Source organism: Ruditapes philippinarum, unplaced genomic scaffold (genome assembly GCF_026571515.1).
Source record: "Ruditapes philippinarum isolate M1 unplaced genomic scaffold, ASM2657151v2 ctg8793_1_1_1_1, whole genome shotgun sequence".
Classification (NCBI taxonomy): Eukaryota; Metazoa; Mollusca; class Bivalvia; order Venerida; family Veneridae; genus Ruditapes; species Ruditapes philippinarum.
Genome location: NW_026856621.1, coordinates 24,752 through 51,115, shown reverse-complemented (window position 1 = coordinate 51,115; position 26,364 = coordinate 24,752). Strand labels below are relative to the sequence as shown.

At 31.3% G+C, this 26,364-nt stretch overlaps 1 protein-coding gene across 1 annotated transcript; it reads left to right on the top strand.

Annotated features, from left to right (window-relative positions):
- The first annotated feature begins 521 nt into the window (after positions 1–521).
- Positions 522–17,506, top strand: LOC132747149 (neuroendocrine convertase 2-like). Its single transcript, XM_060736473.1, has 20 exons — positions 522–799; positions 3,396–3,467; positions 4,610–4,696; positions 4,958–5,086; positions 5,480–5,547; positions 6,024–6,109; positions 6,635–6,813; positions 8,722–8,823; positions 10,336–10,560; positions 11,024–11,124; positions 11,295–11,401; positions 11,676–11,793; positions 12,251–12,534; positions 12,904–12,975; positions 13,736–13,870; positions 14,252–14,383; positions 15,114–15,245; positions 15,596–15,727; positions 16,683–16,775; positions 17,042–17,506. Exons 1-20 carry the CDS (start codon positions 647–649, stop codon positions 17,287–17,289), a joined length of 2,655 nt encoding a protein of 884 aa, XP_060592456.1. The 5' UTR covers positions 522–646; the 3' UTR covers positions 17,290–17,506.
- Positions 17,507–26,364: the final 8,858 nt, after the last annotated feature.

Genomic DNA, 26,364 nt, shown 5'->3' with positions numbered 1-26,364 from the left:
GAACTATATGAAATAGATTTTCCTCTAATTTCCATTAATAAGGTGTCAAGAAATAACTTAACAATTATTGTTAATTGCAAGTCTGACGGATTTATATCTAAAATGTTTTCATATTTATATATCGGAACAGCAAAGCAGTTTTATCATCTGATTACTTTTCTTCAGATAATCTAAATCTTTTAAAAGTGAATTATTATGCTTCCACAATCCTTTACCATGATCAAAACTTACAAATTTCAGTTTTAGTAGAATAATAGAATGATCAGAACGAAAACTTGGTACACTTGTAAAAAGAATAGGGGTAATTAAAAAGAAATCTAATCTTGCTTGTTGAAAGAGGTTTGTTCTTCGCCAAGTGAAACGCTAAGTTGTTGGAGAAAAGATTCGAAAATGGTCAGTAAGTTCTCTTTGTAATAATGATATATGATCAACTAACCATTTCAAGGTTCAAGAAATATATTCACCGAAGTAGTAGGAAGTACATTGAAAATAAAATGAAATAGTCTTTTACTTAAACGTTTTGTAATGTAAAAACACATTTTAAATCGATTTTTATAAACATTTGAAATAATTTTAGATAATTTGTTAATATTAATATTAAGCAAAGGACAAATTAAGCTTGAAAACTATCTGTATTTCAAAAAATATGCGTTTACAAATAAGTATTTTTATTGTTGTATTTTCTATTGCGGGTGGATTTTCATCTCGGGTAAAAGGAACTAGTAACAGTGTATTGGTGTCTTATGATGGACAGCTTGCTGATTTAGAAGATAAACTAGGTCTCAAATTAAGGAGAAAGGTATTATTGTAACATTTTGAACATAGCCGACTTAAAATTAACTTATAAATGTATTTAAAAGTCACATTTCAATTATTTAATCACAAGGGGTACACGATTCGGCGCACGCTGATGATTAAACAAAATGACGTACGTGACGTCGCAATAAGAATGAAAAATTTCACCAACGTCATTGTTTCTGAAGGGTACTCTTTTGAGTGTCTCTGGATTATATAACCATAACCATTTTTTTTGATGCGAGAAAGAAAGTGATCATCTTTTCGCTCCATTCTCCGTATAAGGGTCCGAGAGCCGGTGTAACGTTGTAAAGTGACTCCAGTCATTATTTTATATAAAATATACTGACTCTCTTCTATAAAATACTGACCCCCTTATATATAAAATAATAAAACCTTATTTTAACTATAAAGCTGGCAAAACAACGGTAAGATAGGTTCCGCTTAGAACAAGCGAACATCTTATAAAAAGGACATCTTATAAAAATGAAATTCAAAGTATTAAACGTCTAATGGAAATTCTACTATCCGAAAAAGTGTTCATTTTAGTGGAAACGCAGAGTTTCGGTAAAGTGCAAGTTCAAATATTTTCTTCATATTTTGCCTTCACCTATACAATTCAGCTATAAAGGCCATCATCTTTTTATATGTAATTAGGTATTTTGACTGAGAGAAAAATCAGTTCTTTATCAATTCATTTCTATAGTACTGACATACCGCGCAAATAAAGCATACATTAATAATCTGAATTTTCTACGAGCTGCATTCTTACTCAATTATGCTAAGTGCTCAACAGTGCAGTGATATAGTGTTTGTTTCGTAAATGTTCGGATCTGGAAAAGTCGTTTAATGTTGTTCTTTGTTACATTTCAATTAAATGAATGTTATTTTTCATTAACACAGTGCTACTTTAGAACATGAAGTTTTACACTGATTTGTATTCAGCATAATTGAAGTAAGCTTAATAGGGTGATAAATGGCTGATCATGAGCAAAGAAAGCCATATGCATATATTATGTGTAAATAGAAACCAACTATAAATGTGCAATAATAATTATTTTGAAGTTTTTGTGATTTATGGTTGACCTTCAAGTAAGCGAAGAATAAACATTTATGAAACTCTTAATACATGAATCAATATTGTTAAAAAAGAGGAAATGAATACATACTATATAATATGATTTGGAAATAAGTTACGGAAACATTACGCATTTTTAAAAATGGAACTAAACCTTCTTCGGTTGATGTTGTTTAGATATTCTCAAGTTTTTCCTTTTCATTTTAGCATATTAGCTTTATATATTTACCATGAGTACAGTGTAATGTAAGCATTTTGAAACTGGAAACAGTCATCGGGTCAGAATTTAAGAAAAGGCTAACGGTCTCATTTTAAAGAAGAAAATATTTCATTTTCTAGAAAGTTTAAAGACAATAGATGCATGCAAAAGGACTATGTTTTATAATAACTATGGAAGTAATGCCAAAATCCTTCATATTTTTGTGACCAATAAGATACTTATAAGTACCCATATATACATGTACATATATATACATGTATACAAATTAAGGCGAAATGATGAGGTGGATGGCCTAATAGTTTTATTACCTTTGAGCATATAAATCGTGCTGCAGTCGAATGACCCTAGCCGTTGTCATTTGTAGAAAATGCTATTACTTTACTCCTTATGTATAGATCAAATTCATTTATATTCTCCTGCAGAATGAGGATAGGCTACGGTTATAGTAGCTAGAAACCATTCCGTCCGATAGTAGTGAAAAGATTCGGTCACAAGGACGTGACATTACTTATTTTCCATCTGAAGATAATAATATTGACAGTGTATCTTTTAAAGAGTCCAATAAGAGCTTTATAGTTTGGATGTGAGGGGGCGGTCGCTATACTACAGGGGGTCAGTATTCTATGTGAGGATCATTTTTCTACGTGTATGGGAGTCGTGTTATGACACCCCGGTCTATATATTTTGATCGCGGGTTTTTATTTTACATAAAATATTGACAGGGGGTCATTAGTTTATTGGGGTCAGTTTACAACGTTACACCGACACTGTCAACTCTTTATCGGGATTTTTTTGTAATCTCGACACTTAACGGACACTATTATCAAGTTAATTCAATTGGTGATTGACAGTATCAATTTAAAAAAACCTCGTCCGTTCTTAAAACAATATGATTATTAACGATTAAGAAATTTTTTTATCAACTGACAATTATTCTATGCGGTAAATCTACTAATCACCGGCTAGCATTAATTATTAAGCGAACCAGGGGAAAAACATGCCATACAATAAGTAACCGTATTTATTTATTGTAAATACGCATATATCCTGATGAATAACATAAAATATTGTATTATATAAACTATAATCTCACATTTTGTTTGTATTAGGCTTACCTTATTCCTTAGCTTATGCCAGCTTTGTAAAAGAAATGATGGACTTGTGATCAGTTTTGTTTAAATTTCTTGTCTGCCTTATTACAAGTCAGACGTGCTATCATGTGAGGAAACATTGTTTTTAGTACGGTATAGATGTAGGCATTTCCTGTTAGTACGCTATAGATGCAGCTATTACCTGTTTCAGGTTCTCACCAGATATGAGTTTATTGTTCCTTCCTCGGTTGATATAGACCAGCTTATCGAATCTCATCGTGAGGTAAGGACATTTGTTCAAATGTTGGTCGTAAGAAAAGGAAATTTGTCCAAATACTGGTCGTGAGGTAAGGGTATTTGTTCTAGACGTTGATCTTTGGAAAAGGACATTTGCTCTAGACGTATGTCTTGAGGTTAGGATATTTGTTATAGACGTTGGTTTTGAGGTAAGGACATTTGTTCTTGACGTTAGTCGTGAGGTGTTGAAATTTATTCCAGACGATGATCATGACGTAAGGAAATTTGTTCAAGATATTGGACGTGGGGTAAGGATATTTATTTTAAACGTTGGTCGTGAGGTAAGGACATTTGTTCCAGACGTTGATTGTGAGGTAACAAATTTGTTTTAGATGTTGGCCGTGGGGTAAGGATATTTGTTCCAGACGTTGGTCGTAAGGTCAGGAAATTTGTCCAAATGTTGATCGTGAAGAAAGGAAATTTGTCCAAATGTTGGTCGTAAGGTAAGGAAATTTGTTCTAGACTTTTGTCGTGAGGTGAGGAAATTTGTCCAAATGTTGGTCGTGAGGTTAGGAAATTTGTTCTAGATGTTGATCATATGAAGTAAGGACATATGTTCATGACGCTGGTGGTGAGGTAAGGACATTTGTTGTTGGTTTTGAGGTAAGGATATTTATTCTACATGTTGGTCATGTGGTAAGGACATAAGGTATAAAGATTTGTACAATAGTATCACTGTGTCAGACGTCTATCGTTAGGTTATTAGGTAATTTGTCGTTGTTGGGTTGGGTTATTGGTTCTGAGATGTTCATCGTGAGGACAAGTGTTTTAGGTATTCATCGTTATTTATAGATGTTTATTGTGAGGAGGATATTTGTTCTAGATGTTTATTTGAGGACAGATGTTTCAGATGTTGATTGTGAGGAAAGACATTTGTTCTTTGCGCTCTAGGAATGAATCGTTTTCATAAACAGCAACTAAAAATGATTTTAATCGAAACAAAATTGGTGATATAAAAATTAGAATAGAATACTTCTTAATACGGTATGAATAAAATTATAGATATATATAGGACATGGACATAAATCGTAAGTCATTCCATGTATACTTTTACTCGCTAACGTTTAAAATGAAAATACATTATGAATTCGGAGTATACTGTATGCAGAGAATTTATTTTGCCTTCAGATAGAAATTCAAAAGTTAACCCATCAACATAAAACTAAAAAGGCTGTTCCAATCAGCGATGCCAAATGGTCTGACCAATGGCAATTGGTGAGTTCTTAGTGATATTTTCTCTTACTAAAAAAAAAGTTATATCTTTGCACTCTATGATATTTACTAAAGCTTATTGTATTTTATTCAGTCTAATTACATAAACACGTCTCTAAAATTTGTGTTGCAATTATTGGAAGAAAAATGAAGTATGATTTAAGCGTCTCATTTCAAATTGGTAATATTACAGGCATTTTCTCTCCTGTGTATGCTGACATATTTATAAGTATGATACTAAGTTGATTAACGTTTTCATAACAGCAAACAAGTCAAAGTCCAAGTATGAATGTTTACAATGCGTGGGACAAAGGTTTCACCGGAAGTGGTATTACCATAGCAATAGTGGATGACGGTATTGATGTTGATCATGGCGATCTTTCTGGTAACTATGTAAGTCCTTAAAAACTATATAAATCATGGTCCCATATTGCTGACATGTTAGGCCATAAAACTATTTTTGTAATTATTTCTTTTCTTTATAAAAGGTAGCTACTCCTCTGCTTTCAACATATCAATATCAATTTCAAACATGAGACATGGAAGACGCACATTCTCATTTTAGAAAACTTTTATTCCGGTGGAATGACATAAAGGATATTTGTTCGTGTTCGTTTAATTATTTCATTTTGTCGAGTGGACATTGCAAAGTGTAACGATTATTATTGTTATGAAAAAGAAATTATCAATTACAATTTCTATAACATTAAATAATAATGCTATAATGATTTAGAATAATTCAAATTGCCAATATTTAAAAATATTAACTTTTGTATTTTATTTTAGAATGCTGGGTTGAGTTATGATATCATATATGACATTGCTGATCCGTCACACTTCGGACCCTATGATGGGTACTTGGTTTATATGTTATTTTCTTATTAAATCTAAAATGGAAATACATTATGTACATAGTCTTTCATCGTTCTTTGATCGTTCTTTAATTCATCATTTAATAGAAGTTTTTAACTAGCTTCTAAGTCATGCATTTTTAATACATGTGTTGCAACACTAGAAATTTCCATCGTAAAGAGTTTCTTAACAAATTGTCTTTATATCTGTAACTGTGTTGATAGAACGTCATAATACTCATAATGAGCATCAAAACTTGCAAAAACTAAAGGTGATGTATTAGCATATAGGAAAGTATCCCACAATCCCACATATTAAGGCATAAACCAAAGCACTCTCAGCGGTGAGCTAATTTTTTCACCGACAGGGTTTGTGTGCCGTACATGAAGCATTATGCTAAACTCCAATTTGAATAGTAATGTTTTAGCATAAAGGTCTGATATTTGAACCAATGTTATTGGGGATAATTTTGTTACAGACATGGTACAAATTGTGCAGGTGTTGTGGCAGCTGTCAAGAATACGGTTTGTATAGTGGGCGTGGCATATGAGGCTTCCATACCAGGTTAAAATAGTTTACCTTTAAGCGATTTTTTCTATATATTAAATACTTACGTTGAGGGGCGTATTAAAATACACGTACACTTAAACCAGCCTTCGAAATAAAAGCAGTCATAGATGACCCGATTTTAAGTACATGCATACACATATAAACACGTTACGTATATAGTTATCTATAAGTGTTTTCTAGAATATAAGTCTGCTATATAATATGCACTCTACTTTGTAGTCAGGATTGCTTAATTGCTTAGAAATAGTCCGAACAAAAAGCATAAAGAAGGGGCATTCCTGAAAAAATATTAAACCAAAAGAGCTACTTACGTGCACATGTATATGAAGTTTTAAGGTTCTTATTAGTTCCTAGGAAATAGTCTGCAAAACAGAGACATACAGTAACTTTGTAACAAAAAATCATCGAAACAACTAACATAGTCCTCTTGATAGTGAATCTTCCTTTCGATGAACTGCTGAGGAATAGTCCTGACAATATTAAGGAAAATTATAATAGTATTTTACGTTTATTCTACAGCAATACGTATTTTAGACTACACGTACCCTGCTACTGAAGCAGAGGAAGCTTTAGCGTTAACGCACGAGCTCTCGAGCATCGATATATATAGTAACAGCTGGGGTCCAAGCGATGACGGCGAAACGTTTTTTTCGCTATCCAGTATACAACGGGAAGCTTTACAAACAGGGGTGACTGGGGTAAACGTTTTGTTGTGATATTATTGTCTAACAAGACTCAAACGTAAGGTCATTGTGTTTGGGTTTTAAAGTAGTATTTAAAGTATATACTTAATATATCTTTAAGTGAATATTTATAATTCTAACACGACCCGCATTTTCCCTATTAGACCGAAAGTGTGTGTTATTGTGCTTTACAATCACTGTTTGACGTTCTTATATAGACATGTGACGTAATCATTGTACATGTGACGTAACCACTCTAAAATCCGACGCGCTGACAATAAGTACGGAAACAATTAGGCGCAATTTTGTTTAATATCAGGTACGACAGCATTCATTTGTTGATAACGTGTTAGAATCGTTTGTCGTTCTGATGCGCATCATTATATCACTCGGGCTACGCCCTCGTGATATAATTCCTCGTATCCGAACTCCAAACAGTGATGTCATTGAGCGATAAAATAACAGTTTGGGATATATTATTTCTTAAATATGTTAAATTATCTTTGAGTGAATATCTATAAATTTATTTATGACGGCCGGTGTAAGGAAAAACAATGCCATATGTTAATAAATGGTCAGTGAATGACCTTTTTTATTTTAAACATAATGAATTATATACAACATATATCATTAACACACATACTGAATTTTAAACAAAGATAACTTTATACATATACATTGAACATATTTGTGTAAGTTGATATATAAACAATTTTGTGAATAGCGTAAAATTGATGTTCCTTTAACATAAACAAATAAAAATATGGAGGTTTTCTTTTGAAATTGAATGTAAACAACACCTTAAGCTATATACAAATTTAATTCGAGTAAAAGAATGTTATAGTAAAATGTTGTGAAGCATAGGCATACTAAAATGTATCAGATTATGTTTGTAAATTTTTTTATAAAAAGTGTGGAGTTGGGGATGGCGGTGGGTTAAAATGCAAAATTTTCTTTGTTTAGAGTGTCCGGCCGCAAACGTAACTGGTTTAAACTGGTTCTGGAAGCGGTATGCTGATAAGGGTTAACGATTTTCATTGGCCGAAATTCTTTAAGGGATATTAACGATTCTCATTGGCCGACAGTCTTTCAGGGTCTAGCACACGTTATCCCGTTCCTTTCACCTGCTTACATAAAAATCGCTATGCAAAACATAGCTTAGATTTATGACGGCCGGTGTGAGGAAAAACAATGCCATATGTGATTAAATGGTCAGTGAATGACCTTAATTATTTATTTTAAGCATAATGAATTATATACAACATATATCATTAACACACATACTGAATTTTAAACATAGATAACTACAAATGTATATACATGTACATCAGACATATTCGTGTAAGTTAATATATAAACAATTTTGTGAAACTCGTAAAACTGATGTTCCTTTAACATAAACATATAAAAATGTGGAGGTTTTCTTTTGAAAATGGCCAAAAGATAGGGCTTGTGACGTAACCATTATAAAATCCGACGCGCTGACAATAAATACGGAAACAATCAGGCGCAATTTTGCTTGAAATCAGATACGACAGCATTCATTTGTTGATGTCGTGTTAGAATCGAAATAATATATCCAAATTAGTGATTTTATCGCTGGATAACATTTCTGTTTGTCGTTCGGATGCGCATCATTATATCACTCGGGCTACGCCCTCATGATATAATTTCTCGTATCCGAACTCAAAACAGTGATGTCATTGAGCGATAAAATCACAGTTTGGGATATATTATTTCTTAAATATGTTAAATTATCTTTGAGTGAATATCTATAAATTTAAATAATACATCTGAGTCAATATTTATAGAATATATATTTCATAAATGTATCTTTGAGTATTAATAAATATATTTGGTGTATCATTGAAATGTATTTATTATATCTTAAGTCATAAACTAACATTATCTCCATGGTTACAGGGTAGAGGGGGTAAGGGTGTGATATATTCGTGGGCGTCTGGTAACGGAGGAGATTATGATGATTGTAATGCCGACGGATATTCTAATAATATTTATACGATAGCTATTTAGGCGCCGTGTCGGAGACATCTGCGCCGACTTGACTATATAGCTTTTTTATTTATTGTTAAAATTTTTTATATATTTATATGTTGTATTATTATTTTATTTTTATTTTTATTTTTTGTTTTTTGTTTTTACTGTGAATTGCTACTTTTAGATTTAAATATTTATTTGCTTTCGTTTTTTTGTTTTTTAATATCTTTCTCTCTTATTCTATATCCCCTATTTGTCTTTTACATTTTTTGCGTACATTACCATTCGACTTATCCGTTTTATCTTTACTAATTATTTTTTTAATTTTATTGTTATTTATGTTTTTTTTTATTCTTTTTTTTTATGTTTTTTTTTTATTTATTATTTTTTTTTTTAGTTTTTTTTTTTTTTATTATTCTTTTTAATATTTTTTTTAATATTTTGATTTTTTCTTATTTTTCTTTTTTTTTTTTTTCTATTGTTTTTTTTTTTTAGGTTTTTGTTTTTATTGTTTTTTAGTTCTATTTTTTTAAATCTTAAAATGCAAAATATTCTTTGTTTAGAGTGTCCGGCCGCAAACGTAACTGGTTTAAACTGGGTTCTGGAAGCGGTATGCTGATAAGGGTTTAAACGATTTTCATTGGCCGAAATTCTTTAAGGGATATTAACGATTCTCATTGGCCGACAGTCTTTCAGGGTCTAGCACACGTTATCCCGTTCCTTTCACCTGCTTACATAAAAATCGCTATGCAAAACATAGCTTAGATTTATGACGGCCGGTGTGAGGAAAAACAATGCCATATGTGATTAAATGGTCAGTGAATGACCTTAATTATTTATTTTAAGCATAATGAATTATATACAACATATATCATTAACACACATACTGAATTTTAAACATAGATAACTACAAATGTATATACATGTACATCAGACATATTCGTGTAAGTTAATATATAAACAATTTTGTGAAACTCGTAAAAACTGATGTTCCTTTAACATAAACATATAAAAAATGTGGAGGTTTTCTTTTTGAAAATGGCCAAAAGATAGGGCTTGTGACGTAACCATTATAAAATCCGACGCGCTGACAATAAATACGGAAACAATCAGGCGCAATTTTGCTTGAAATCAGATACGACAGCATTCATTTGTTGATGTCGTGTTAGAATCGAAATAATATATCCAAATTAGTGATTTTATCGCTGGATAACATTTCTGTTTGTCGTTCGGATGCGCATCATTATATCATTCGGGCTACGCCCTCATGATATAATTCCTCGTATCCGAACTCCAAACAGTGATGTTATTGAGCGATAAAATCACAGTTTGGGATATATTATTTCTTAAATATGTTAAATTATCTTTGAGTGAATATCTATAAATTTATTTGATATATCTGAGTCAATATTTATAAAATATATTTCATAAATGTATCTTTGAGTAAATATTAATAAATATATTTGGTGTAGCATTGAATGAATCTTTACAAATGTATTTATTATATCTTAAGTCGTATGACAAACATTATAACTAACATTATCTCCATGGTTACAGGGTAGAGGGGGTAAGGGTGTGATATATTCGTGGGCGTCTGGTAACGGAGGAGATTATGATGATTGTAATGCCGACGGATATTCTAATAGTATTTATACGATAGCTATTGGCGCCGTGTCGGAGACATCTGCGCCGACTTGGTACTCCGAACATTGTACAGCTATTCTTGCCGCAACTTACAGTGGTGACTTCCCAAACGCACGAATTGTAAATGCATTAATTTGATATTTTTGAACATAGCATACATAGTACTTGGACCTTTGATTATCTAACTAATTTGTAAAGGTGCTAATTTATGGAATTATATTGAATATAGTCAAATTATACACATTTATATATTCATAAATGATAATCGAATGCACCAAAAATTAGAATATACTTTTAAAGTTTCAAATGATTACTGTTCATAATTGAAATTTTATTTAGTACATGTATGATATTACAAATTGAAAGTTTTGTCTCCATTGTTATGTCTATTTTAATATTTTTTGTTTTAATCTTATATTTTATTCCTTTACACACATTAGATTATTCAAGTATAAATTTATTTGTTGAGTTTTTATTGTATATCTTCAGACTATAATATTTTCCCTTTAAAACACTGTAACGAGACTCGTATAAAAGTTTAAATTCCGTTGTGCATAAGACTGAGTTATGTTTGATTTTGCAGGCAACAACAGGACCTAGTAACACCTGTGTGAATGACTTCTCGGGGACCTCATCAGCTTGCCCTCTAGCTTCCGGAATATTTGCATTAACACTACAAGCAAAGTATGATAAATACATAATTATGTCATATCCGATTATTTTCATCTTTGATAACTATCACTCTATAAAATTGTCATGCAATACGGTCAAGTATTGTCTAGCAAGTACAGCACCATGTTCTAAATGTTTCCTCATCCATCCTTCAAACTAAATAAGTCATTTATTGTTTTCAGTCCAGCACTGACGTGGAGAGACATGCAGCATATGTTGGTTGAATATTCTATATCTTCAGGTTTACATGCTGACGCAAATTTCTACACGAATGCTGCTGGTAAAACAGGTATATTATAGAAACATGATGTAGCATAGAGATTCATGTTGTAATTATTCAAAAATCAATAATTATTCAAATATTTTAAATCTATTCCAACATAATTTAGTCTAGTAAATGGGCTTTGATCGATCAGTGTTAAAAAATATTATTTTAAAAACTAAATTGGTTAGTGTTTATTGATAAGCAAAATTTAAATAAGTGGTAAAGAGCAGAACAGGCGCTCCAACAATTTAACTGTACATGCTAACCAGTAATAATTATTACTAACCTATACTTGTAGTAAGTCATTGGTTCGGATTCGGGTTAATGGACGCTGAGGCGATGGTGGACAACGCGCCATCTTGGAAAAATGTACCTTCTAGTACAATCTGCTCATCGACACAAATTAACGTGGATATGTAATTGATCTTATCATTATTATACAGAATATTATCTTTTAATGAAATATACTTTTAAATATGAATGTAATACTTGTAATGTCAGAATGAATAAGGCCAGTTCATTTCTGATGCGTTCCAAATATGTAGTTCTAAAAGCAGCCCTATTGGAAAAATTATATTTCACTTGAAGAGTTGATAGGTTTTTTGTTAAGTCGTAAGAAGTCATGAATTTAGATAAACAAATCATTATTATTACTTAATCAACTAGGAGAATATAATGAAAAGTGTATCATTATCCCAAAGTAAAGAAACTGACGCTATCGTGCTGTTCTTGTTTTTTTTCTGTTTTATTTAAAACTTCTATACAATTTATTGAACTAAACTTTTAATAATAGTAATCAATCACTAAACCTATAGTGGCTGATTTGGAACACTTTTGTGCGTTTTGAAAGTTTTGTATTTATATATTTTAAAGAAATTCAGTGACGTCATCGATAGTGAGCACGTACTCTGCCAGCCAGTGTTGCATAAGCAATCTAGAGCACGTGATTGTTACCATTAGATACCGTGCCTCGAGACGAGGAAATGTTGAATTCTTCATTGACTCCCCGTCGGGTACCCGAAGTAAAATATTCAGATCGAGAACTAACGATTTGTCGTCGTCGTCAATAACCTGGGATTTTATGTCCGTTCATACATGGGGCGAAAACCCGGAAGGTGACTGGACATTAACTATGTCTGATGCGATCGGTGGAACAAGTATGTTTATCTTATTGATAGATGCGTTTATATTTTTTTCTAAAATCACATAAAAAACAACAACAACAAACCACCAGAAATATGACAAGAAAAACAGCTTCATTATGAGATATAAAAGTTTTATAATATAATATAGATCTATGTTAATTTATCATGAAAATGATGATATAAAATAGATCTGTGTATGCATAAATCAGATGCCATAAGTATAAATACAAGAAAACATTTTGTTGTAAGAAAAATTTGCTGGTAAAGTCGACGCATATAACACTATTTTGTCAAGAACGTTAAACTATGATTTTTGGCACGTTTGTATACTATTTGACTTGACTATAAGATGAATTCTAATATATTAAAATCTATACCTAGGTATGAACCTTTATTACTGGAGTATACAGTTTTATGGCACCGTGACAGATCCATTAGCTGGAATTCCTGCTGGTATTATATACATTTCTCTATACAGATTTTATGTATTATAATTTTTGCTGGTAAATTATTTAAATATTTGCTTAGAAATTATTTTAATTTCTCCTGTAAAATTACTTGAAATTTTGTTGGTAAAATATCTCAAATTCAGCTGGTAAATTATTTCAATTTCTGTTCGTAAATTATTTCATTTTTGTTGGTAAATTATTTCATTTTTCTTGTAAAATATTTCAATTTCTGGCTAGTAAATTATTTCATTTTTGTTGGTAAATTATTGCAAAATATGCTAGTTTTTGTCAATTTCTGCTAGTAAATTATTTCATTTTTGTTAGTAAATTATTTCAAAATATGCTAGTTTTTTTCAATTTCTATTCGTAAATTATTTCATTTTGGTTGGTAAATTATTTCAAAATATGCTAGTTTTTTTTCAATTTCTGCTCGTAAATTATTTCATTTTTGTTGGTCAAATATTTAAAATATGGTAGATTTTTTTTTCAATTTCTGCAAGTAAATTGTTTCATTTTTTTGTTGGTAAAGTCTTTCAAAATAGGCTGGTTTTTTTTCAATTTCTGCTAGTAAATTAGTTCAATTTCCCTAGGTATATGCTTTCATTTTTTGAAAAAGTTTTTTAAACTTCTGATAGTAAGATGTTTCAATTTCTCCTGGTAAATGATTTCATGTTTTTTAAGGTGAATTATTTAAATTTCTGTTGGTATTTTACTTAAATGGCTGATTTTAAAGTATTTTTAGCATGATAATTGCCTTTTTACAGCTGGAGAAATTGGTGGTTCGTGTATAGATTCCTCAGAATGTAGTGCTATCACAGATGGTGGTTGTTTACAGGACTGTAAAATATGTGTCGTCTGCAACGACGGATATCGCGTGATTGACATATATTGTAAACAGGGTAATTTATTATTATATCAATGAGGATCCCTTATTTAGTAATATTAGAAAAAATATCACTTTTGCAATTCTTTTCATTTTTTTGTGCATTTAAAAAATATATACATACATACATACATACATAAACGCACGCACGCATGCGCATACATATATACATACACGCACGCACACACACATACACACATATATACATGCATATAAAAAAATCTTCTGATGTAGAGAAAAGTAGTGTAGCTTATAGATCAAAGTCAATAATCGTCACTATTCGAGTTTTATGAAGTTCAAAATAAAGTAAGTCAATTTAATTATTTACAAGATAATTATATATGAATGCTAGTTTAACTTTCAAACTTCAAATTTCATTTTTACTATAATTTTACAGATGGTCAATTAGGCGGCTATTGTGATGACAGTGTCACGTGTGCAACCACAGATAGTGGTTGTTTACAGGACGGTAATATCTGTGTCGTCTGCAACGACGGATATCGCGTGATTGACATATATTGTAAACAGGGTAAGTAATAGAAAGAGCACCGAAACACGAGGCTATCTGATTTGTACGAGGGGGCGTAGCCCCCGAGTATAAATCAGATTGCCGAGTGTTTTTGGTGTTCTTTCTCTTTTGTATCATAGTCAAACATAAAAACACGTTCCCTGTTGTCACAATTTTAAACCCCGGGAAAAAGTAACCAATGATCTAGCATCTGAATATGATATTTCTGCCGCTTTCCCTTTCTCTGCCGTCACAAAATGTAAACCCCAGCAAAAATGAGCCAATCAACGGGCATGATCTGGAGTGCGGGTAACTGATACCTGCACTCCAGTTACCGCACTGTGCATGTATATGTATACGATTTAACTCTGACACTTTTTCAACAGAAAGGTCCCCAAACTATGATACAATTTATTATTATATCAATGAGGATCCCTTATTTAGTAATATTAGAAAAAATATCAGTTTTGCAATTCTTTTCATTTTTTTTGCACGCACGCGCATACATACATACATACATACATACACGCACACACGCACACACACATACACACACATACATACATATATACAAATCTTCTGATGTAGAGAAAAAATAGTGTAGCTTATAGAGCAAAGTCAATAATCGTCACTATTCGAGTTTTATGAAGTTCAAAATAAGTAAGTTAATTTAAATATTTACAAGATAATTTTATATGAATGCTAGTTTATCTTTCAAACTTCAAATTTCATTTTTACTATAATTTTACAGATGGTCAATTAGGCGGCTATTGTGATGACAGTGTCACGTGTGCAACCACAGATAGTGGTTGTTTACAGGACGGTAATATCTGTGTCGTCTGCAACGACGGATATCGCGTGATTGACGTATATTGTAAACAGGGTAATTTATTATTATATCAATGAGGATCCCTTATTTAGTAATATTAGAAAAAATATCAGTTTTGCAATCCTTTTCATATTTTGCACGCACGCGCATAAATATATACACGCTCGCACGCATGACGCACACATACACACACATACATACATACACACATACATACATACATACAAATCTTCTGATGTAGAGAAAAAGTAGTGTAGCTAATAGAGCAAAGTCAATAATCGTCACTATTCGAGTTTTATGAAATTCAAAATAAGTAAGTTAATTTAAATATTTACATGATAATTATATATGAATGCTAGTTCATCTTTTAAACTTCAAATTTCATTTTTACTATAATTTTACAGATGGTCAATTAGGCGGCTATTGTGATGACAGTGTAACGTGTGCAACCACAGATAGTGGTTGTTTACAGGACGGTAATATCTGTGTCGTCTGCAACGACGGATATCGCGTGATTGACGTATATTGTAAACAGGGTAATTTATTATTATATCAATGAGGATCCCTTATTTAGTAATATTAGAAAAAATATCAGTTTTGCAATTCTTTTTTTTGTACCCACGCGCATACATACATGCACGCACGCACGCACGCACACACACATACACACATACATACATATATACAAATCTTCTGATGTAGAGAAAAAGAAGTGTAGCTAATAGAGCAAAGTCAATAATCGTCACTATTCGAGTTTTATGAAGTTCAAAATAAAGTAAGTTAATTTAAATATTTACAAGATAATTATATATGAATGCTAGTTAATCTTTCAAACTTCAAATTTCATTTTTACTATAATTTTACAGATGGTCAATTAGGGGGCTATTGTGATGACAGTGTCACGTGTGCAACCACTTCTCTTGACTGTATCAACAATGTATGCGAAGAAAAGGAGCAAGGTTTATTTTGATATTATTACAAAATATTTAATAATTTTATCGTGTTTATATTTCTACTTTCATTGCAAACTTGATATTTTGTAAGTCTGATAAATTATTTGAATTTCTGTTCGTAAATTATTTCATTTTTGTTGGTAAAATATTTCAATTCTGCTATTAAATTATATCAATTTTTCGTTGGTAAATTATTTCATTTTTAGCATTATACAAGATTCTGCCTTTTTACAGTTTTACAATTCTTTTCACTTTTTTGTTCATTTGAAAATATATACATGCATACATAAACTCACGCGCATACATACATACACGCACGCACGCAAGCACACATACACACACATACATACATATATACAAATCTTCTGATGTAGAGAAAAAATAGTGTAGCTTATAGAGCAAAGTCAATAATCGTCAATATTCGAGTTATATGAAGTTCAAAATAAGTAAGTTAATTTAAATATTTACAAGATAATTATATATGAATGCTAGTTAATCTTTCAAACTTCAAATTTCAATTTTTACTATAATTTTACAGATGGTCAATTAGGCGCCTATTGTGATGACAGTGTCACGTGTGCAACCACTTCTCTTGACTGTATCAACAATGTATGCGAAGAAAAGGAGCAAGGTTTATTTTTTAACTATTATTAAAAAATATTTAATAATTTTATCGTGTTTATATTTCTACTTTCATTGCAAACTTGATATTTTGTATGTCTGATAAAGTATTTCAATTTCTCTTCATAAATTATTTCATTTTTATTTACTCATTTTATCGTGTTTAGATTTCTACTTTCATTGCAAACTTGATATTTGTATGTCTGATATGTCTTACGTCTGAAATATCGTTCTTTGATATGTTAAAGATACATTACCTTGTCATTTTTTTTTCAGACGAAGAAACTGACAATACGCCACTTATCGTGGGCGCCGTTATCGGGGCTTGTGTTGGTATAGCCCTGCTGGTTGGTGCTGGCTACATTCTACACAAAGTTTGTTTTGGTGTTAAAGCGACCTCTGCCGTCACACCTGCACCATATGTTCTACCACCAGTATATCCATTAGAACCCTCGCCATATTCTTCATCCGGGGCAGCTGCAAACCAACAACCTCAAACGTCGTATGCACACCCCACAGTCTAACGCCGTTAATATATCAAACAAAAGAAAAAAGTTGATTATTACTTAAAAAGTACAATGAATGCAAGGAAAACTTGAACGGGAAAAATACGGGAGTAATTATAAAATAAGTAATCTTACCAAATATAGCAATAGCAATACCTCTGACACGGTGAAGCACACAGCAATAAGAAGGCAAATAACTATGTACAATATTATAAAATATTTCCTTGTTTGAAATCTATATATAACATCGTTATATAATATATAATGTAATACATGTAATATATTATTCAAATATGAAATTTTCATTATGTCGGAAATCTGAATTTATATCCCACCAGGGTAATTTTAAGATTTAAAAAGCGTTGGTCGATTCAATATTTTCATTATTAAATTTTGCTTTTACATTTCTTAAATATATATGACACACCACAATCAATACTGTTGATATTGTATTATCAAATACCAATTCTTCTGTCGGAAATAAGCTTTTTGAGCTTTCATTTTCATGTACATTTGTACCAGCCTAGAATTTTATGTAAATCTGTACACAAGTTGCTATGTTTTCAGCTATTTTGTTTCATTGTAAATCAAAAGTAAAACATGTATTACATATATGAATGTTGAAAAAATTCCTTTGAGTTATTTGATTATTATAATATGGCAGAATCAATTTCTGTGATAGCTAAATGCCTTACTGTATGTGATATCTTGAAAAAAAATTGTATATTCATGAACGTTATTATTCTCAATACCTTGAATATGTAAATTATCATTGTTTTAGTATTTTACTGTTTGTTGTGTAACTTGCAAATGTACATATTTAAAATAAAACAAAATAAAACAACCAATCAAATATGAGGTAAGGTAGCAACTTTCAAGAATTTCAAAAAACACGTCCATATATTTCTAACACATAGCTAAGCCAATCAGAAAAATTAAATGTTTGGAAAAACAAATAAGCAAAAAAAACTCAACAGTATTAACTTTTAAATTTTATCCTTGATTAGTTAATTATTGTTTAGTAAATATAAGATGTTTGTCAAGTTAAATAAGAAACATAAATATTTAGTAGTTGTTACAAATGATGGAAAATATTCATAATAATAATGTACACACAGACATTGATAACCCCCTGTCATTTCAACTCTTACAAATAGTTTAATTCAATTAAATGTTCCCATAGAAGCCTGTGTATACAGTTTCAAAAATAAAACACTAAGCTCTTGACAACAAACATAATAATTAAAGGCCCATTAAGCCCAAAAAATGCTATCAATTTTGTGTTTCAGATGTCCTGTAACAATTTCTAAAACTTGCATAATATTCATATAGCTTAGCCACCTTTGCTTCTTTTGCATTTCGGCAATAAGTACACTTTTGTATGGAAGTCAAAATACAGCTTTGTGTTTTCATTTATCTACCTTTGTCACAAATTATTTCACAAAGGACAATATTTTCTTAAGATGATAAGCAGCTCGCATGTTCTAAATACATTATTTTAACATTATTTTTAATTCTTAGCCCTTTCTACAAAATGGAAAATAATACTCATTTCTCAGGCTTAATATGCCTTTAAACTTGTGTGAATGTAAACTACATACAAATAAATCAGCATGAAAATAATTGTAAATGTGTACTGTATATAAAATAATATTAAACAATTATGAGTAATATAGGAAATACTAGCAGTCACACATTATATGTAACTACATGATATATCCAGGGCGCCGTGAGAAAATGTGTACATAGCTCCTTCATATCATCATATAAGTTACAAGCACTTTGCAGCAAGCCCTCCATATAGTTGACTAGTTCTTAATTATATGACACAACCTTTCAAATAATGTTACATAAAATGATAAACCAACCTTAACATATATCTACATGTACAATACAGAAATGTTAACCAACCTATATATCTTATATGTTACACAAAATGTTAAGCAGTCTTAACATATATATATTACACACAATGTTAAGAAACATTCACATTTTAACTTCATTTTAATCATAACTGAAATATCTTTAGCTAGAAAGGTTTTTGTATTTTCTCATCACAGTAATGCTGACATTCAATCTCAGGCACAGCGCTTCCTGACAAACCTAACAACAAGTAGTTCTCAAAACAGCTTAAAATTAGCGATGTTACAGCAAGAAATATTTTTATTTTGTTACAAGTATCCAACAAATTACAACGCATTTAAAGTTTAAAAGTAGCTTTGACTTGAATTGTCAATAAATGCACAATAAAAAATTCCGTGGATGAATATCATTTTGATCAATGAAAATTGTTCGGCTATTTCCGCTTCGGATTATAGTGATCGGAATTAAACGCCTCTAAATGATTGTTATTTAGACTTTCTGAAAAATAAATTAAGGATGTTGACTCTAGGACAGGGACGAATTTAGGGCAGTCGATAATCAATTTCTCCCATAAGTTAGACTTCTGCGCATATCCTGGGACAGAAAGATACACATTACATTATTAGTCCCAGGTGTATCAGGCAAATAAATCTGACTGTCATGTAATGAAATATATACATTTCGGATTGTTTGGGCGAGGAGATTTTAGCTAGATATACAGTAAGATAAAGATTGCAAAGATCAGAAAATACCAAAGAGCTAGCAGCCTTTTGATTAGAATATTCCCATGCATAATTTTATAACTTTAAACTATGTTTCACCTGGCTTAAAATAAAACTTTGAATTTCTTGAAAATTGAACCAAATACACTCCGTAGACACGTTAGTTTGAAGCCTTAGCTGAATCTAACAAAAATGTGATTTTAGAGACTGCAACCAGGATTATATTCACTGACCACCATCTTAAATCTTTACATGTCATGTCATGTAGATCTCTTGCTCTCAATTAATATAACTTAAGAAAATATGAAATGTTATTCCTTAATGACAATGCCATGGAAATATATTCTAAAAATTTTCAATAAACAAGAATGTTCTTAGTAGAAATAATGAACCAATGATGAGCATTTATTATATGATATTAGGATGAAAAAAAAAGAATGAGAACAAAGTCCTACCAGCTAACTGTTTTAATGCTTAAATACAATCTTATAATTTTATTTCCTTATTTCTTGAGTAGTCATTAATAATGACATAATACCTGGAAGTGTATTTAACATTAAATCTACTGTATACTATATTTCTACATATATGTATAAGGAAAATACCAGGCTGTTTATTAAAAGGTTTTAGCTTGTTACATGATGTAGATATTTATTATCATTATATTATATTATGAAAATTAAAGCTTAATATCAAAATATGACATTTTTACATTATAACTGTTCACAAATACAGAAATATTCAGATATTTTAAACTTAATCCACTTACATTCAGTATTGTATCAATAACAAGGTTATATATAAATTATGCTATAAACAATGCTACCAAAGCAATTCATGATATGTTTGTATGTTACAATGGGTCAGAAAATTCACTACTAAGTCACCAAAGTATTTTCACTAGTGTTGTGGTGGGAGGGGTAATGTAAGTTACCGGTAAAATTATCTTGTAACAAACATACCAAGAATAACAAATGTAAATGGACTAATGGCAAATACAAATAGAATCCATTCAATGCAATATCATTACAAAACATGGAAATGTCAAGGCCCTAAGTCTTACAATTTGTCAGTGCACTTCTTACTGCAGCCATACTAAATCATAAAAACACATTTGTTTGTGTTTATTTGCAATATATAGGCTCTTGTCTGTTTCTGACGGTTCTTGTCGGTAATTAGGAAGACCCCTCAGTTCCTACATGCCAATGATGGGCTTTGGCTAATCATCCTACAATAAATTGCTGATTAAGACAGCAAAACCATATTGCTGAAAAGTTTCCTATAAGTTAACAGATACAGTGTTATAAATTACTGTGGTCATTGTTGTGGCATGGCAGAGTAGTTAACACATCAGACTAGTCATCTATAATGATCACTAGCTGCATGGGTGTAAACCTTCCGAAACCCTGTCAGGGGCAAGTAGTTGTTTCCTTGCTTGAGCAAGAGACATTACACTCATTGCTTAGTACTTATTGGTTCCAGTGTAATTGCCCTTTGTTAGTTTTCATACTTTATTTTTGATGTGCCATCTTTCCTAAACTGTAAAAGCTATGGACTTGGAACTTCATGGGATGCATGACAGATCTCAATGAGATAAAGTGCAATGTTCAAAAACCGATACTCTGTACTTGATTTTTTGAAGTATTGCCCTTTGTTAATTTTCTTACTTTATTTTTGTCCGTGCCATTTCTCCAAAACAATAAAAGCTATGAACTTGAAACTTCATAGGATGATAGACATTATAGAGAAGAAGAGCAGAGCACAAAAACTGGTACTCTGCTTCTTATTTTTTGAGTTATTGCCCTTTGTTAATTTTCATACTTTATTTTTGTCCGTGCTATTTTTCCTAAACTATAAAATATGGAAATGATGATGAAACTTCATAAGAGGATAGATATTATTGAGAAGAAGTGCAGTGCACTGAGTTATTGTCCTTTAATTATTATAATACTTTATTTTTGTCACGGCCAATTCTCTTACACTTTAAAAGCTGTTGACTTGAAACTTAATAGGATGATAGATCTCCTTGAGAAGAAGTGCAGTGCACAATAACTTGTACTCTGCACTTCATGATTTTTTAGTTCTTGCCTTTTGTAAATTTTCTTACTTAATAGGCTTTTCCAGAGCATAACTTGGTCACTATAAGTTTGATTGACTGACTCCAAATTTGGTATGTAAGGCTGTAAGCATTTTTTATTGACCTGAAGTGCAGTGCTTAAGAATCCATCACAGAGTCCTCCATTTGATCTAGCTATCAGTGTAAAACTTTTCCTTGGAATTTTTTTTATGATAATATAACAGTTTTATTAATCCTGATGTAACATTGTTGAAATGCCACTAAAGTTAAAGGTAAGTGTACATTTTAAAGCAGTGTATATAAATAACATATATTTAAAATTACAGCTATAGAAAATACTGTTCATAATGTGACCCATCCAGCACATCATATGGAGTTTTAGTTAGATGTCATGATTTATAACTGTTCACTTACTCATAGGGAAAAAAAGGCATGAAGTGATTTGATGAATGCAAACAATCACTGTCTAGGATGGCATCTTCAAACATTGAAGCACTATTACAGTGATAAAGCTCTTATTTTGAAAGATTTTAGAATTCTTTATTCAATATTTTTATTTTGTAACTTTCAACTGGGAATATTTTCCTGTGGATTGGGAAAATAGTATACTATTTTCAATTGGGAATATGACCCAATAACGGCTATAATAATAATAAGCCAAAAAATCCCTGTGTGTTTTATTTCTTGTGTAACAATTTTGTACTATATTTTGATAGGGAGTAGAAGTAGATGATTTTTTTTACAAGTGACCATACAAACAACTGGGCTGTACTGGTGGATACTTCTAGGTTCTGGTTCAACTATAGACATGTTGCTAATGTGCTCTCAATTTATAGAAGTGTTAAACGCTTAGGAATTCCTGACAGGTATGATAAAAGTTTTACAAGTTATTTATTAACGAGATATTGCATGAAAATAGGCATGTCTGAACTGAAAACAAAGCTCATCCATGTTTGACAAAGATTATTTAGCTTTCTATTTATTATGAAATATGTGAGATAAAAAGAATTTTAAGGTGTCTTTAACCAGTACAATGAAAATGATTTAAAGCAGCAGAAATTCAGAAGAAATAAACATATGTTATGTTTTTATGTTGTAAATTAATCTGTATGCTCATTTATTTCATTAATTTGTTTAGTCATACAGTTTGCTAAAATATATTGGTCTTATGTTCACATATTTCATTTATAATTGACCATTGTTTGCTTCAGTACTGAACAGAAAAATTACGTTTAATATTATGGCTATTTTGTCTTTTTTTCTATCATTATAAAAGTGTACAAGAAAAGCATTGATGCAAAGCATCAAAGGGCGTCCAAGCAAGAAATGCAGCAAGTGAAGATGAACTAGTAGACATATGATGACAAGATATTCTTATAAACTACCAAAATTGAATATCACTTATGAATGAGCGGACGAAAGACATTGTTCATTATGAACTTTGATTGGCATGCTAGAGATTATAGAATATTTTTTTCAGGGCCATTGTTACCCTTTTGTAATGGCATTATGATGAGGTGACATCACAAGAATAATGCATTGCCATTTCGCACTACATGTATAATGGTTTCGGTTTAGAGATCATCTATTACGTTGATTATAGTAAGCTATGGGAAACAAGAAGTCTTTTTAACATGTCAAATGGCAGTCTGACACCGGTATTACGAATTTGAAACAACAAATGATATTCTTCCAACCATTCTTGGTTATATTTGAAAACAGGAAGGTATCAATGGCAGCTTTTTTTTAGTCACGCTATGCTGTCGTAACGAAAATCTATTAAATGTCGGGGTAAAGAGGGGAGGGTTACTGTGATAAACAACAGTCCTGTCAGGGGAATACTGCATTATAGTTCAAAGAATACTCTTCTCTGTGTAGTGTAACTCCTACATTCATCTATACTTTGACAGAGCAATTGTCGTCAAGTCCCCGGGTGCATTTTCCGGGATAATACATAGTTGTGATACTTCGATAACTGTGGGTAAAATTAAATCTTATCCATCCAAATAATGGGGCCTAATGGCACAGGGCATTATTCGCCGTAAAGAATTTGTTTTTAGGTTTCACGTATGCGGATCTTAGATGGGAACAAGATTGGAAAATTAATGCTGTTCCGTCCAGATATATGTCAGGTAGAAAATTTGAAAATAAAATTTTATTATAAATTATATTTAACGCTCATAAATGTTTGAAAATGGACGGACATATTAATTCAGTTACAAATAGGAAAATTAATGTGTTGCTTTTTCTGAAGAAAACGCATAGGAATCTACCAATTCGCTGGCAACCAAATTGGCATTGTATAAAAGGTTTTCAGATATGATAACAGAGTCTGCAAAAACACGAGAACGAATTAAATCCCGAGCCCGTAGGGCTTAGTCATGCCTTTCACTTGCTTGAGAGATGTCATTTCGATAATGAAACATCTCGGCCGTTATTGCGGCGCCATGAATTAAAAATGCAACAACGTCACGTGCTCGTTAATTCGTTAATGCGTTTTTCTTTTCAGATAATGTATAGCTGCGTGCGCAGTTTGTTTGCAAGAATTATTTTTAATTGAGATTCAAGCTTTGTACAAATTTTATGCATATGCTTATCTCATATTACTTCTATTAATACATCTGCGGCTACAAATAAACTTCAAAGTTATAAAGGAATGTAGTTCATGTGAGAATCAAAAGAGTGTGGGAAAGCAAAGGTTGACATAGCTGGAAAAAAGACTGAGTTAATTGCGATATATATCATGATGCTGTCTATAGGTACCGTATACCCACAATTTCTCATTGTAAAACCATGTTAACTATCTTATATTTACATCAATTAATGTGCATGTTTCACCTATACATAATATATTATAGCATTCGCAACAACGTCTCAGTGGACTATATTCATGTATATTTAAAATTTATAACTTGTCAGTCATCCATAACTGATGGCATCGTAGAATGAATTGAAACAGGAAATTTCTATAGCCTGGAATCTCGGGAGTATTTTTATGATTTTAATGTTTATAGATTTTTTCTTTTCAAGTCGTGTACCAAATCATATTCTACTTCAGTCTTTAGCACACATTGTCCTTTATGTCCGTTTGTTGTTTAATACAGAGAAATACTCATACCTATTCCCTTTATAACAGTGTGAAGGTAAATATCAATAGATCAATAGATCAATATCAAAAGTTTCATTGTCCTTTATCTTAGCCTATAGGTAGATATTTGAAATCACCTTGTCCTTTATCACGGTCTAAAAGTAAATGGCTGAAATCTCCTCGTCCTTTATCAGGTCTATAAGTAAATATCTGATATCTCCTCGTCCTTCATCACGGTCTATAAGTAAATATCTGAAATCTCCTCGTCCTTCATCACGGTCTATAAGTAAATATCTGATATCTCCTCGTCCTTCATCACGGTCTATAAGTAAATATCTGATATCTCCTCGTCCTTCATCACGGTCTATAAGTAAATATCTGAAATCACATTGTCCTTTATCACGGTCTATAAGTAAATATCTGAAATCTCCTCGTCCTTCATCACGGTCTATAAGTAAATATCTGAAATCTCCTCGTCCTTCATCACGGTCTATAAGTAAATATCTGATATCTCCTCGTCCTTCATCACGGTCTATAAGTAAATATCTGAAATCTCCTCGTCCTTTATATCGGTCTATAGGTAAATTTTATATCTGAAATTATCCTTATCCTTTATTTAAGTCTGTGAGTCAATAAAAAGAAATACTCTTTGATCATTATCACAGTCTTTAGGATATATCAGTAGTTTAATACATAGAAATCTCCTTTTATTGTTTTCAGTCCATCCTGGAATTTTGCTTGTACTTCATCACTATCTGTAGGTCAATATCTGGAAATCTACTTGCTCTATATAACAGTCTATAGGTAAATAATTGTCTGGAAATTTCCTTGTCACTTATCTCAGGCCATAGGTAAACATATTGAAATTTTCTTGTCCATTATCTCGGGATAGGTAAATATATGAACATTTTTATGTCCATTATCTCAGGCATAGGTACAACATTAAAAATTTTGGCCGTCAGGCCGCTGGGCCGCCAACTTCAGAAAAATTAGAAAATAAAAAAGTTCTCTAAAAGTGACTTTTTCTTTTTATATATCCTTTAAATAACAAGAATTGTTTTTAAAACTTCATTAAATGCCGTTTCATTGTTAAAATAACATTTTTACAACATTACAATTTTTGGCCGTCAGGCCGCTGGGCCGCCAACTTCACAAAAATGAGAAAATAAAAAAGTTATCTGAAAGTGATTTTTTCTTTTTATATATCCTTTAAATAACAAGAATTTTCTTTAAAACGTCATTAAATGCCGTTTTATTGTTAAAATAACATTTCTACAACATTAAAATTTTTGGCCGCTGGGCCGCTGGGCCTCCAATTTCACAAAAATGAGAAAATAAAAAAG